General features: G+C 35.6%; 1 protein-coding gene and 1 pseudogene across 3 annotated transcripts in view; one reads left to right on the top strand and one right to left on the bottom strand.

Moving 5' to 3' along the window:
• Positions 1-554: 554 nt before the first annotated feature.
• The window catches only part of UBR3 (ubiquitin protein ligase E3 component n-recognin 3), a 256407-nt gene continuing 240094 nt past the window's right edge, over positions 555-16867 (bottom strand). For all 3 annotated transcript variants that reach the window (XM_024243049.3, XM_024243051.3, XM_024243050.3), the window contains exons 36-39: positions 11103-11282; positions 4682-4891; positions 4021-4160; positions 555-2965 (exon numbers count right to left, since the gene is read on the bottom strand). In XM_024243049.3, the coding sequence (XP_024098817.3) occupies positions 2848-2965; positions 4021-4160; positions 4682-4891; positions 11103-11282 (648 nt within the window). In that variant the 3' untranslated portion in view covers positions 555-2847. The remainder of the gene's footprint in view (positions 2966-4020; positions 4161-4681; positions 4892-11102; positions 11283-16867) is intronic.
• On the top strand, positions 6405-7477 carry LOC100461433 (ribosome biogenesis protein NSA2 homolog; annotated as a pseudogene).

Here is a 16867-nt window from a genome sequence, read left to right as displayed (position 1 = left end):
AGACCACATCTCTTCCCATATTGCTGTTTCCTCTAAGCCTTCAGTGCTTTTAGTCAGCATCTTTTTCTAAGTCACAGAAATCAGTAAATATCGGAATACATAAAACAGAGAAAGGTCTGAAGAGAAATGGACTGCTAGCTGATAAATGGCTGGTGAGCTTCAGGAGGGAGAGGTAGGGGTGAGGACTGTCAATTCAAACAAGAATGCAAACCACTCAAACATCTCATAAAGCACTAAACATTTCTGAAGTCTGGCTGGGAACTTTCAGAAAAGAACAGAGACCACAGTTCCTCAGATCTACATACCCATTTCCTTCTCCCCCTACCAAACACACACACTTAGCAAAGACTGTGCATTGATTATGGGACAAGGACTGAAGAAGCAAGAACTCACTCTGCAAATAAAAGAAAAAAGGCAAAGCAAACCCTTTACACTTACTCCACCCTAAAGCAACTACTAATTATGTTATGCTTTGATCTTTTCAGCCACGTTCACTCACATATATTACTGTCAATATCTTTGGGGAAAAAAAAAAAAAATGTAAGCAGTAAACATTTTAAGGACCTTTCACAAACCAAATGACAGCAGGTTTTTATTAACATATCTTACAATGTTGATTATTCCTAGTTTTGTAATTTCTGCTTAATTATAAAGATCAATTTAGCTTCTACAGTAATGTACTGTATTTAAATGATCATTCATACAAGATATCACACCAGTACATTTTTTTGAATAATATACACACATCACTCTAACTTGGACCTGTTATTTTTAAAAGTGGGTTTATAAATGGGACTTATAAAAGTTATGGGGAAAAATTAAAGTTCTAGTTTAGCAGCATGCATGTATGTATTCAAGTACAATTTTCAACCAAGTGCTTTTTTAAAATTTACCGGTGACTAATTCACCAATATCAAAATAAACACTATCAAACACCCAAATTTTAAAGTTAAGGCTAATATTTTCACTTCACATCCATATGCACAACCATAAAACATTCCATTTTAAATAAGTAGTAATCAAAGTCTGAATACATTATACCATGTATATATAGCATCAGAGTTTCAAACTGTAGAATTATTCAAGTTCATGAATCCTGTAACAGTATTTACTAGAGATGTCAATTAGCATTTTGCTCTTCAACCACACTTACAAATGGTCTGGTATTCATAATGATCAATGCAAAAAGTATGACAGGCTAAACTTATGATACAGTATTTAAAAAAGTAGCAATGTGTTGGAAAGGACAGCTATTTAGTCAAACAGAATCATTGAGTCTTACAGAAAGTTATCTTAATATTTTGGAAATGTATATAAAAATAGCAAGCTATTTCCATGTATTTTATTGTAGAACTATAGGTAATTTTTTGACTTTCTGAATACATTTGAATATGTACTGCTCTGCTTTCCATATTTTAATGCAAGGCCATCATTTAATGTCCATTTTCATACTCTTGTAATGTCATGTCATTACAAAAATTTTTTAGAACATGGATCTGACATTATTTTTATATTTTATCATTAGATTTGTTTAGTTTATTTTTACATGTAAAAATGTAATTTTATATAACAAGCCATGGAAGTCCAAAGTACCAGGGATTGCTTGACAGCACTATATATTGAATAATCATTCAATTACTGAATCATTTAGGAAAAAAAAATCTTTGTAGCAATATGTCACATGCTTTTCAGTAATCTTCCTTCTCACAGAGTGGGTTTTAGCTCAATCATTCCCATTTTTACTGATCTTTAAACGCTGCAAACATAAATTGTTTTTCACAGCAGTTTCTAAGAAGAATGCAGAAGCATGGCTCATTCATGAGGGTCATCACCACTGTGCCTTTTTTTTTCCTTTTAGGAAATCGAGAAGAAATAGTAGTGATTACACTGCACAAATACAATATAGCTGAATCTCTTGAGCTGAAAGGAAGTTCCAAAATTTATGGTTCATTTCTGGGGAAGTCTGAGTATTTCTAATACAATCATATAAACAAAACCTTGTTTGGTAATAAAAGGTGGGCATGCACAGAATCAACATCTGCCCAGTGTATGTTCTTAAACCTCTTGATTTTATAGTAAGATTTGTTATTACCTCTAGTAATTCATCCAACTGAAATGGCAAATTTTGATTTTAAGGACCCCCCCAACCACACATATGCCCCCCAAAATGTACTGTATTATATTAACAGCAGCTATCTACTTATTTTACAGCTATTTCAATTATTTACCTGGGGAGAAGATTTATGAAATTCCTGAGAATGAATTAAGTTTTCAGCAAAGCCTTAAACTTTTAACAGATTCCTCACAATAAGAAAAAATTTTAAAGTTCTACTATTAGACCAACTTTTACTATACAGTATTTCACATAAATCATGTTTTACATTTTTTTCTAATTACATACAGAAAAATTCTCAAATCAACACAAGAATGGCAGAGGAAAAAAGATGCATTATGCTTAGCAGATGCAAATTAAAACACACAGAAAGAAGCAATAAAATGTCAAATAAATCACACCCACTCTAAGTATCAATGAATAGCTGATATGCATTGTTGGGAGAATCATTTCTGAATGAGTTTGTGAACAAGTTGTGCTTCTTATTAATTGTGCACTTAAAAAATGACCACTAAAGAATAATTTAACTTGTTATTAATGTTCTCCAGATATTAAAAAAAAAATTATACCATTAACGTGATTACCAAGCACCTAATTTTGGAAAGGCTTCATAATGTATGTTTTCTTTTTCTCCCTCAGCAAAAGTGTTAATCCCCCAAATTAAGTTAAAGCTTATTGTTGAAAAATAAATTCGTAGCGAAAATGATGATATGATGCAATGCTGAGGTGGAGAGTCACAGCCCATTGTAATGTGGACCCCATCTTTTATTGATGTGATCAAAAGTATGAGAAATCCACTGTTGCTCAAGAACTTTGTATCTTTCCTTACAAATGTAGAGAGGTTTGCCTCGCCTAGAACAAAAAGGAAAAAAAAAAAAGTATTAATATCATACAAGGAAGATTTCACATGCATTTCTTTTTTTTTCTGAGACAGTCTCTCGCAGTGGAGCACTCTCAGCTCACTGCAACCTCCACCTCCTGGGTTCAAGCAATTCTCCTGTCTCAGCCTCTCGAGTAGCTGGGATTACAGGTGCTCACCACCATGCCTGTCTCCTTTTTTATTTTTTTTATCTTTTATTTACTTATTTCTTTTTTGAGACAGAGTCTCACTCTGTCACCCAGGCTGGAGTGCACTGGCACGATCTTGGCTCACTGCAAGCTCCACCTCCCGAGTTCATGCCATTCTCCTGCCTCAGCCTCTCGAGTAGCTGGGACTATAGGCACCCGCCACCATGCCCGGCTAATTTTTTGTATTTTTAGTAGAGACGGGGTTTCACCATATTGTCCAGGCTGGTCTCGAACTCCTGACCTCAAGTGATCCACCCACCTCAGCCTCCCAAAGTGCTGGGATTACAGGCGTGAGCCACCACACCTACCACATTTCTTTTTTTACTAGATTCTTTTTTGAGACAGTCTTTCTCTGTTGCCCAGGTTGGTGTGCAGTGGCACGATCACAGCTCACTGCAGCCTCCACCTGCTGGGCTCAAGTGATCATTCCACCTCCTCCCGAGTTGCTGGGACCACAGGTATATAACCACCACACCTGGCTTATTTATTTTTTTGTAGAGATGAGGTCTCACTATGTTGTCCAGGCTGGTCTCAAACTCCTGGGCTCAAGCAATCCTCCTGCTTCAGCTTCCCAAAGTGCTGAGATTACAGGTATGAGCCACTGGGCCTGGCCAACAGATTCTTTGTGGCAAAAACCTCACATGGTAATTTGGTTTATTTCATGTTTCCTCAACATATTGATAGGGACAATAGCTCAAAAACTAGAAATAGCTCTAAATTAATGACTGTCAGAATTTCTTAATATTAAAAAAATTGTAATTACAAAGCCAGGAATAGCATATTGGTTTTCACTGACCAAATTTCAATAAAACACCTGGATATATCCATGAACATCTAACCTAAGATCCCGGTCTTCCTCTCCATGAGCATCCAAATACACAGAACCCCAGAGGCAGAAGCGGTGACCTCGAATGATGATAATTACCGATGCATTGATCAAAAGGAAAATACCTGTTCCTGCGCCACAGTTCTGAGAATGCTAAAAAATTAAAAATATATTAATGAACTTCATAATCAAATAGGCTTTATAATAAAATCAAGAATATCTTAATGCCTTCTAAATAATACAGTGATTTAAAAATAGTAAGATTTCATTTAAGTTAAACTTATAACTCCATTCCTAACACTTTATTATTAATACATTAGGAGGTATTTGGGTAAGGAATATCTAGTAAAGCAATTAAGAGCTAACCTAATTCAGAGTCTAGTATCTTCAACAGCACAGATGACTTTTGTTTCACAGCACATTCCAAAGTACATACCATTAAAAGGATAGTAGGTGAAAGGAGAACTAGAATTGTACTCAAGGAAGGATTTACTCACTTAAAGCCTCAGAGACTTTCTTTTTTTACTCTTCTACTGGATTAAAAAACACACACAATCCCTATATGTATTATATACTTAATTCAAAGAGCAGTTAATATGAAGAGATGGCTTGACCATATTTTGTGATATGAGATCTGTGTTTTCATAAATTTTGTATTATCTACTATTGCTTACCAGTACACATTCACAGTAACTTTGTTGCTTGCAGCAAAGTCCTTTCAGGCATACAAAAGTACCACACACAAGGCAAACAGCAGGATCTTTAGGAACCTTGGTGCAGACACTACAGGTTTTTCTGTGGTAGTACTGAAAAATGGTGTTATAATTCTCAGGCAACTGTAGTAGGTGTGGTAATTTCCATTTTGACTCTTGGATAAGCAAGGCCTAAAACATTATCCAAAAATATTCATTAGTTGTATGTATTTAAGTCACTAACACAATATATTTTTTAAATGTATTTTTACAGAAAGAAAAATCTGCCTCCAAGAATGTGGCTTATTTTCTTTATTAACACTCCTCTCATTTCCATTTTATACATGACTAAAATAGTAGTTCAACAGTTACCATTATCTATTTTAATGTATTATAGTTTCCAATTACAGTATGATTTAATTTTTTAGATTAAGCACCTTAAAATATTTAAACTTGTTATTACTTTAAAAGAAAAACACCATCTCTAAGCATGCAGGGAAAATACATCTAATTGTATTTGACTTTAAACATGCATAGTGCAAAGGTTTTTAAAAGTTACGTATTTTTTAAAACCAAGTTTTGATCATTCTCGAACAATTGTTTAGCTTTTTCTTTAGGGCAGATCATGGTTATAACTCATTTTTTCTACTTTAATACTTTATAATGTAGAATTTCTTTCCTAGAGTATGTACAATTCATGATACCTCAAGCTGTTAAGATCTTTTATATCCATAAGTGCTGGGCTACAATTCTTTTCATAAATTTCTTGCTATAAGAATAAAAAAATTGTCAAATTAGTTAAATTTCCCTGAAGGGTATGCTTTATTAACTATTTGCAGCTGTATAAAAATACTGGCAACAGCACTAAATTTTTCTAGATGCTACTCCATTCACACTTAGATAAAATGTAGAGTGAGTCTATTATCTTAAGAAACTGTAAGTAATAGTCAGTTTAAATGGAGATCATCTCACGTTACCTACATGCAGCCATAATCCACCTAAATCAGTGGAGTAACTAAGCTAGCTTGTTCCTCATCAACAAGTTCATGGATTAAGTGTCCATGGAAGCAATGATAAGAACAGTATACAATACATCATTTGCCAATACTCAGCGCCCAACCCTGGACTCCAAGGATGGCACATTCTGTAATGAGTTGATTACGGTGGAACCCTTCCATTAAAGGGAAGGGATAACAATTTGTCCTCACTGAACTTGACACTTATTATAGGTTAGGCTGCATGTTATCCAGTAGCCCATAGCACATTACCTCCAATAATTTCCCTCATGAAGAGAGATGTAAGGCAACAGGTAGATGTCCATGGAATTCACTGATCTTAACATATATTCAATCATCTGAAAAAAGCAGTGGTATTTTAAATCATGAACTACAATACTGATTTTCTCAGTGCCACAAAAATTATGAAATTCATGAAATTTACAAACTTTTAGATGGCACCAGCTGGAAGATATCACCTACAGAATGTGTATGCTCTAAACAGCATCCAGTATATATGGGTGACCTTTTTCACAACTGGAATGCATATGTATGGAGATGGAAAGTATTTAACAGCTGTAGCACCTCTCATGATTACCCCTAAAATTCGGTCTTGCCTTTCCTGTTGCAGCCTGTGTGGAGTTCGCTCATGGGTCTCTGAGACCCAAAAATTGAGAGCATTTTCGCACCCCAGGGGCTGCGCCTGTGCCATGCCACAGAACAAATATATTGAATTACACTGTAAATGCCATGGATATCGTTTGGATTACCATGAGAAAAAGGGAAAGAAGGAAAGTTGAGAGGCTCATGAACATTCAAAGAAGGCAAAGAAAATGATTGGTCTGAAGGCTAAGCTTTATCTTAAACAGCACCATGCTGAGAAAATACAAATAAAAAAGACCATCAAGATGCATGAAAAGAGAAACACCAAACAAAAAAAAAGACTCCACAGGGAGCAGTACCTGCCTATCTGCTGGACAGAGAGGGACAACCTCAAGCTAACGTACCTCCCAGTATGATTAAGCCGAAATGAAAAGAGAAAGCAGGAAAATGGAAAGTCCCTCTGTCTAAATGTAACTTGCCCAGGGAGATACAGAAGTGTTAAGAGTTATTTGAACAGGGCCAGGTGCAGTGGCTCATGCCTGTAATCCCAGAACTTTGGGAGGCCAAGGTAGACAGATCATTTGAGGTCAGGAGTTCAAGACCAGCCTGGGCAACATGGTGAAACCCTGTCTTTACTAAAAATACAAAAATAGCTGGGCATGGTGGCAGGCGCCTGTAATCCCAGCTACTCAGGAGGCTGAGGCAGGAAAATCACTTGAACCCAGGAGGTAGAGGTTGCAGTAAGCCAAGATCGCTCTACTGCACTCAAGCCTGGGCAACAGAGTGAGACTCTGTCTCAAAGTTATTCCAACAGGAAAGAGAAAGACGAAGGCATGGAAGAGGATGGTCACTAAAGTCTGCTTTGTTGGAGATGGTTTTACAAGAAAACTACTTATCTATGGAAGATTCATCAGGCCAATGGGCTTGCGTTTCAAGAAAGCCCATGTAACACATCCTGAACTGAAAGCCACCTTTTGCCTAACAATACTTGGTGTAAAGAAGAGTCCCTCATTCCCAAGAAGAGTCCCTCATTCCCAATGTATATAACTTTGGATGTTATTACCAAAGGTACTGTTACTGAGGTGAATGTGAGTTGGGCAAGGTTATTTGAGGAAAATAGGCTGTGATTACCAACAATCCTGAAAATGATGGATGTATAAATGCAGTCTTACTGGTCTGACAGCACTTTCATAGATATTTATTGAAGACTACACACCATTTGAAAAAATTGCCATTACTGTGATGTTTCTGAATACTACCAAACAGCCTTACATGTCTGCAATCAAGAGATTTATTAAACTGTAAACATTAAAATGGAAAAAAAATTCGGTCTTAAATTTCTGCTTCACTGCTATTCTGGACTCTTCTGCAGATTTACAAGCTATGTACTATTTATCCTCTAGTACGGTTTATAACATCACAAGGATGGCTTATCGCATTGCCTGGAGGGATTGACCATGACTATCAAGAAGAATAAAAATATTGCCATACAATTGGTAGAGCAATATTTTGGAACTTAAAAACCCCTACCACCACCCCCACCATAGACCAAGCTTGAAAGGCAGAAATTTAACACAGAATGATTACAGCCTTATAGAAACAAAGACAGGACCAATCACCAGAAGCTCAGCCCTCTCAGAATACAGTTTGTTATCACATCCTTGCTCAAACAAATCCAATCAGTTGAGGTGTGCTGGATCCCGGATGGTAAAAGAAGAAAGTCATATATATTTGACTGTATATTAGCTGCAGCTTTATGACTACTTGCAAATCTTGCTTACTGTATCATATATCTTTGCAACATTTTCATTCTCTTACTATTGAATTCAGGGTGAGTAGGTACTAATTAAAATTTTCCAGACCATCTGGGTGTGAGCACAACAAATGAGAGGAACAATGGACATCTCTCAGAGCTACTCGATGCAGAGAGGCCTGATGATGTAAGGACTATATGTGACATCAGGTTGCTTATTTGGGAAAGCCACAGATGCATTTGCAGTCATAATTAAAATGGTTACATCATTTTCAACAGCAGAAGTGAAACTGTGAATGAGAAGAAGGGTGTGTATGTGCCAGAAAGGTAAGATGTGAAAGTAGTGGGCCACTAGTTTGTTTTTTAAATCCTCCTAGCATCCTTTGCTGCTTTCTTATATTAATAACATTATAAGTTCTTTTGGAAAATAACCCCTTTTCTTGCTCCGTACAGTTCTGATGGGGCTGTCCCCAACACAAGATCCTGTCCCACCACTGGGGTATACGTATTACAACATTTAGGCCAACCAGATTCTCTCTCCCAGGAATCTGAACCTTGAGCATGCAAATGAAAGGAAAGAAAAAGTTTGAAGCTTAGTTATCTGGTGGCAGCACTTCAGAGAAAACAGATCAGAGATCTTTGTGGTTTCTCTTCTTCCCAAGCGATGACAGTTAAGCTCTTCAATTCTGCACGTTACCAAGTATGTTTCCAATGAATCTTGTTTTTTTTTTTCTGTCATAGTTTGCTTTGGTTTTCCTTATTTTAAATCAGAACTGGATTTTGTTGTTTCCAAACAAAGAATCTTAACTGATAAAAAAAATTCAGAAGTAGTAATTCACAGAGAGTTTTTCAAGGGTAGTACTGTTGGACTATACAGCTCCTGTCACCATTTACCCTGCTAAGTCTCTCTATACAGATTTAACATTCCTGAGAAAGAGAATCTGGTTGACCTAGGGTCAGGATCAGGGTTAGGAACACAAGAGTGGAGCAGGGACACAAGTGGGGATACAGGTCAAATGGTGGTGTACTTACATAACTGGCAAAAATTCTGCATTAGCATAAATTAATAAATTAATCAAATGTCTACTATACTGCCTCTACAATAATTATCACCCAATTATATAAAAAGATTGAATATTTTAAAATGATAAATTCTTATTTTCCATCAGCATACATACCAATAATCATTCAGCTAAAATGTAGGCTTGATTTTAACCTATGGCTCATATGAAGACAAACTCTGGGTGTGCTCATTACTTTTTTCCCTGCCTTGGTTCTACAATTATACCCATCTCTTACTCCATGTCATTCTGCATAGGTTTTCAGACATCAAAGTATGATGTCAAATTATTGCTATATGCTCTGTGAATAAAGAAATTACTAGACAGGAAGATATTTGTATATGTAATATGCAAGGTTCAATTAACTTGAATTTCCCTTTCCTTTTTTTTTTTAAAAAAAGGGTATAAAATGAGCATCTTTTTAAGGATTTCAGCAAAAAATGGAAAAGAACAAAAGCAGAGACATTTATAGCTTATGCTTATCTTTTATTATTCACTCCAATGTTTTAAAAATGAAACCTAGTCTGACACATCCATCTGAAATATTTTTTATTGTCCCTTTGATATTCAAAATTAAAATTCTCACTTTCCCTGAAACTTGGCTCCCCTTTAATACGTTCTATTTCTGCCAAAGACACCACCCCACAACTTAATTATTCTACAAATACTTATTAGGTGACTAGTATATATGAGGCACTTTCTAGAAACCGGGGATAAATAAGAAACAATTTCTGCTTCATGGAGCCCACATTCAGACACATTAAAGAAACAAATGTAATAAACATGACAACTGTTAGAGACAGTCACAAAAGTACAGCCTTATAGAACAACAGAAAAAAAAGGGATTAGGATGTAAGGAAGATGGACTATCAGACAGATCTTCATGGAGGAAGTCACATTTATCTTAGCAAAGGTGATTATTAATTACTTAGCAAACAGTGATTATTAATTCAACAGAAGGGTAAGAAGGTTGCTTTAGTAACAGCAATAAGTAATGTTCTGAAGTTTAAAAATGTATAGCATACTTATGAAACATTCTTTTGTGATTTGAACAAGGTAATGGCAGAGGAAGGCTATACGATGAGATGGAAAGGCAAGCAAGATGGTGAAGATCCTTGAATGCCATGCAAGGAGTCCATACCTTCTTCCATACGCAATGGGGCATCAGCAATGGTGTTTAAGCAGCCGCATGTTCCTACTGTAGCTATATATACTAGACACTACTCTCCTAATGATTGGAGTTCAAGATCTTAAAGTCATGTACATCTGGTCACCAAGTCCTATATTTTTCTCAAATGTCTCTTACATTAGTTACTTTCCAAGTTTTACAATCAGAAAAATAGTCTACATTTTTTTCACCACCTAAATATTTTCTGGCTTCCCTTTATCCTTACTTTAATTTATCCACTAAAAAGACACCAGAATTACTCCCCAAAATACTACTTTCATCACATTATTCAATTTTTAAAAACCTGTAGTTCTAGAATTCTGAGCCTCCAACCATGGCATACACAGCCACTCACTGCTGTTCCCACTCTACTCATCTTCAATACAAACCCTTTAACTAGCTGAGCCGGTAGCATAGGCCCAACAAATTTTAAAGTTAAAGACATGACCTTTTAGATCTGCTAGTCCAATTTGTTTTAAAAATATAAGCCAGTTCTTCAAACAAAAATGTAAATTCCTTGTCTACCTTAAAATTCCTTTGTATCTACCAAGTCTAAGCCTGTGATTACTTAAGGTATTCAATAAAAATCTGCTGACCCCAAACAAACTAAAAGTATTGACTAATGCCTTACCTTTGTTAGCTGAAATATTTCTTCTGTTATACACTCATAAATACAATCTACATAAGTAAACCATTTTTCAATTTAATCAGGTTTTATAATTGCTGTCAAAAACAGATGACCTAAAATTTAACAGTCTTCATTATTCTCTTACCTATTAGCATATCACCACCGTGGCAAGCTAGTACAACTCTTTTAACATACCTTTCCTTGTTCTGCATGTCTTTCAGCAAACGATTTTATCTCAAAACACCACTGAGTTATAATATCAAATGCTGGGACTGGCCAATCCAGACAGGAGGCACTGATGAATGGATGTTCTGTTTGGTAAAACGTTGGCAGAAGTCCCAGGCAGCTGGCAAGAACTGAAAATTCTTCTTCTTCCTTTTAGACATGAAATAGGAAATTCTGAAAATATTTCATCAAGAACATTTCCTATTACATAGATTTTAAGGGTCACCCTCATCAATTACTTTGAGACAACAAGAAAACTTTCTTAACTGAGTCAACTGAAAAAAAGTGAAGGGAGTAGGAGAAACAAGAGAGAAAAAGGTTCCTAGCTGTTATATCTAAATATCCCCAAACTACATCTCTTTGAAATATAACTCCTAAATGACATCTGCTTCTTTTATACATTTATTTTTTAAATAGAGTATATATATAGCTAATGGTTCTATAGAACCTAGCTACTCTATGAAAGCAAATGTTAATTTGGGGCAAAGAGAAAGTTATTTCTGGTTTAAAACGTTTAGGTTATCAGTGTGGATAAGGAACAATAGTAAAAACATGGAATTCACAAGAGAGAGTGCTAAATAATGTGCCTAGACTTTGAATGAGTGTGAAACAAAATCAGTTTTAAAAAGGGGGGTGGAATTGTTAGGAGTCAGGTAATCCAAAGCTCTATTTGCTAATAAAAGTACCAGAGATATCAGTGACCAAGAATTCATATCTTAAAAGTTGATTTTCAAAGAAGCTTATTAGTCTTAGAAACACAGAAATATATTCCCCAATCCCTCTTTATTTAACTGAAAGACCACATAGGAGGCTAATGTGTCTACTCTCCCTTGTCCACAGAATCAATTCCTATTATCCTCCAAATTCCAGCTCACTAGGGAAGCCTTCCCTGACACCATTTAATGAAACCTCAGACCACTCAGCTCCATTCAGATATAATTAGTCCTTCATACCTTGTAAACACTTTTATTCTTGCATTTATGTTTCCTATTACTTTATTTATTTTTTATTTTATTATTATTATACTTTAAGTTTTAGGGTACATGTGTACAATGTGCAGGTTAGTTACATATGTATACATGTGCCATGCTGGTGTGCTGTACCCATTAACTCGTCATTTAGCATTAGGTATATCTCCTAATGCTATCCCTCCCCCCTCCCCCTACCCCACAACAGTCCCCAGAGTGTGATGTTCCCCTTCCTGTGTCCATGTGTTCTCATTGCTCAATTCCCACCTATGAGTGAGAATATGTGGTGTTTGGTTTTTTGTTCTTGCGATAGTTTACTGAGAATGATGATTTCCAATTTCATCCATGTCCCTACAAAGGACATGAACTCATCATTTTTTTATGGCTGCATAGTATTCCATGGTGTATATGTGCCACATTTTCTTAATCCAGTCTATCATTGTTGGACATTTGGGTTGGTTCCAATCTTTGCTATTGTGAATAGTGCCTCAATAAACATACGTGTGCATGTGTCTTTATAGCAGCATGATTTATAGTCCTTTGGGTATATACCCAGTAATGGGATGGCTGGGTCGAATGGTATTTCTAGTTTGAGATCCCTGAGGCATCACCACACTGACTTCCACAATGGTTGAACTAGTTTACAGTCCCACCAACAGTGTAAAAGTGTTCCTATTTCTCCACATCCTCTGCAGCACCTGTTGTTTCCTGACCTTTTAATGATTGCTTTAAAATCAAATTTGCCTTCTCCATAAGACTGTGAGTTCTCTGGAGGTAGGAACTCTGTCTTCCTAATGCTTGGCACATAGCAGACATTCAACAAATGTCTGCAAAACTAATTATGCACATTAAGTACAAAATTCTGAAATATGCTACAAAGAAGAAATGCAGATGAAAAAGAAAAATTATATGCAAGCTGAGAAACATGTTAATTTTCAAATATCTAGAAATTTGCAAATCTTCCATTTATATAGTTTAACAAAGAAGGCATTTTTAAAAACTTTACTGAGCTATAAATCCACATATCATAACATTCAACCATTTTATGTATAGTTCAATGAATTTTGGTAAATGTATAGTCATGCATCCACCACCACAATACGGTTTTAGAATAATTCCATCACACCCTAAAATTTGCTTATGTTCTTATGCAGTCAATCCTGGCCCCTACTCTTTGGACCCAAACAGCCACTGATATTTCTACTATTAAAATCATACAGGATGTAATCTTTTGTACCTGGCCTCTTTCACTTATTTTGAGACTCATTCATGTTATACCACATTTTGTTGATGCATTCACATGTTGATGGTTGTTTCCAGATTTTGACTATGAATTTGGCTATTATGAACATTCATTTAGAAGTCTAAATGTAGACATATGTTTTCATTTCTTCTGGTTGATACTTAGCAGAACTGCTGGGTTGTACAGTAAGCATATGCTTAATATTTTAAAAAACTGCCAAACTTTTCCAAATTGACTATACCATTTTGCATTCCTATCGGTAATGAATAAGACTTCTAGGACTTCAAATCCTTGCCAACACTTGGTATTATCACTTGTGATATTAATTGGTACTTCTCTAATGAAGAAGGATGTTGAGTATCTTTTCATCTACTTGTTGGCCATTCATATATATTCTCTTAAGAAGTATCTATTCAAGTGTTTTGCCCACTTTTGTGTTGGGTTTTTGTTTTCTTACACTTGAGTTAAAAGAATTTTTGACACATTCTGGATACAAGTCTTTTTTCACACAGCTAGAAAAAGTTTTAGGTATAAGCCACATACCATAAATGTTACTCTTTTAATATATACAATTCAGTGGTTCTCAGTATATTCATGAAATTGTCATGAATATACTGCCTTGCCAGTATCTAATTCCAAAATATTTTCATCACCCCTATTGTAATTTGAATTATGTTATTAATTTCATTTTCAGATTGCTCACTGCTAGTGTATAGAAATACAATGAAATTTTTGTACATCTATCTTGCATCCTACAACCTTGCTGAACTTATTAGCTCTAATAGGTTTCTTTGGAGATTCCTTATGGTGTTCTAGAGGTAAGGTCATTTTATTTGCAAACAAACTGTTTTACCTCTTCCTTTCCAATCTGGATGTCTTTTTTTCTTTTTCTTGCCTACCTGCCTTGCTAGAAAATTTAGTACAATGCTGAAAAGTGGTGAGAGCAGGCATCCTTGTCTTGTTCCAGTCTTGTTCCTGTCTTTCACTATTAAGCATGATGTTAGCTAAGCATTTTTGATATGCTCTTTATCAGGCTGAGAAAATTCCCTTCTATTCCTAGCTTTGTGAGTGTTTTTACCATGAAAGTACATTAGATTTTGTTAAATGCTTTTCTTTGACAAATGAAACGATCATATGGTTTCCCCCCCATTTATTCAATTAATATGTGAACTAAATTAATTGACTTTTGTTGTTGAACCAACTGTGCATTCCGGGATAAACCCATTTGGTCATGCCCATGTTCAATGCAGCATTAGTTACAATAGCAAAGATATTAATCAACCTAAGTGTCCATTGATGGATGAGTGAATAAAGAAATAGCCCTCTGTATTCAGGAGTTCCATATCCACGTATTCAACCAGCCATACATCAAAAATATTTTTTAAAAAAAAACAATACAAATAATTATAATAACTATTCATATAGCATTTATATTAGGTATAAGTAATCTAGGGTGGAGATGATTTAAAATATACGGGAGGGTGTGCATATGTTATAAGCAAATACTACACTATTTTATGTAAGGGACTTGAACATTTAAGGCTCTTAGTATCTGGGAGGGTTCCTGGAACAAATCCCCTATAGATAGTGATGGATGACTATATACACATGAAATATTATTCAACCTAAGAAAAGAAGGAAATGCTGTCAATTTGTCACAACATGAATGAATCTGAAGGACATTATGTTAAATGAAATAAGCCAGTCACAGAGAGACAAATACTGCATGATCTCACACTGGAATCTTAAAAAGTAGAAGCAGAGTAGAACGGTGGTTGCCAGGGTCTGGGAGAAATGGGGAGATGTTGGCCAAAGGGTACAAACTCTGTTATAAGATGAATAAGTTCTGGAGAAGTAATGTACAGCATGATGACTATATTTAATAATACTGTATTGTATACTTGAAATTTGCTAACAGAGTAGATCTTAAATGTTCTCATCAGAAAACAGATAACTATGTGAGATGACGGATATGTTAATTAGCCTGATTGTGGTCATCATACACAATGTATACATATATCAAAACATTACATATTGTATACTATATATATAATTTTTACTTGTCCTTAATATTTATAACTCAAATATTTCTTGTACCTCAATAAAGCTGAAAGAAAAATACCCATTTGGCTATAGTGTATTATCCTTTCTATTGCCAATATTTTGTGAAGGCTTTTGCTTCTATGTTCATGGGAGACATGGGTTTGTAGTTTTTTTCATAATGCCTCGTTCAACTATCAGGATAAAACTGGCCTTATAAATTGAGTTCAGAAGTGTTCCTTCTTCCTTTATTTTCTGAAATAGGTTCAGGAGTATTGGTACAATTTCTTTCTTAAATGTCTCACAGAGTTTACCACAATGTTATCTTTGTTGGTATAAAGTTCTTGATATTTCTTTTCTGGATGCGTAACAATTATATAAGTTTGATAACTAAATTAATTTTCTTACTTGATATACATATATTCAGATTTTCTATTTCTTCTTGAGTCAGTTTTAGTAATTTGTATCTTTCAAGAAATTTAACCATTTTATCTAAGTTGTCAAATTTGTTGGCAAATGTTATCTATATATTCTCTTATGGCTCAATATGGATGTCTTCTCTTTCATTCCTGATATTGGTAATTTGTACCACCTCTCCTTTTTTTTCTTATCAATCAGCTCTCTTCCAGCTCAGCTGAGCTCCTGTCATCTAGGTTTATCCATTTTACTGATCTTTGCAAAGAACCAGATTTTGGACTCATTCATTTTCTCTACTGTTTTGCTATTACAACTTCATCAATTTCTGTTCTGATTTTTATTATTTCTTTTCTTTTACTTGCTTCAGGTCTAATTTGCTCTATTTCTAGCTTCATATGGTAGAAACAGATAATGATTTAGATCTTTCTTCTTTTTAATTTTTATGCGTTCATTTTTTAATTTTTTTGAGACAGAGTCTCACTCTGTCGCCCAGACTGGAGTGCAGTGGCACAATCTCGGCTCACTGCAACTTCTGCCTCCAAAGTTCAAGTGATTCTCCTGCCTCAGCCTCCTGAGTAGCTAGGACTACAGGCGCACACCACCATGCCCGGCTAATTTTTGTATTCTAGTAGAGACGGGGTTTTACCATATTGGCCAGGCTGGTCTCAAACTCCTGACCTCGTGATCTGCCCACCTTGGCCTCCCAAAGTGCTGGGATTACAGACGAGAGCCACTGTGCCTGGTGCCTGGCTCTTCTTTTTTCAAAAAAAGTATTTGAAGTGACAAATATGCCTCTAAGAACTGCTTTAGCTGGATCCCACAATTTCAGTATATTGTGTTTACATTTTCACTCAGTTAAAAATATTTTCTAAGCTGGGTGAGGTGGCTCATGCCTGTAATCCTAGCACTTTGGGAGGCCAAGGTGGGTGGATCACTTGAGGTCAGGAGTTCAAGACCAGCCTGCCCAACGTGATGAAACCCCATCTCTACTAAAAATACAAAAATTAGCCAGGTATGGTGTTGGGCATCTGTAATCCCAGCTATTCAGGAGGCTGAGGGAGAAGAAT

Source organism: Pongo abelii, chromosome 11, assembly GCF_028885655.2.
Source record: "Pongo abelii isolate AG06213 chromosome 11, NHGRI_mPonAbe1-v2.0_pri, whole genome shotgun sequence".
In the NCBI taxonomy this organism is placed as follows: Eukaryota; Metazoa; Chordata; class Mammalia; order Primates; family Hominidae; genus Pongo; species Pongo abelii.
This window is presented reverse-complemented; position numbering and strand designations above follow the sequence as displayed.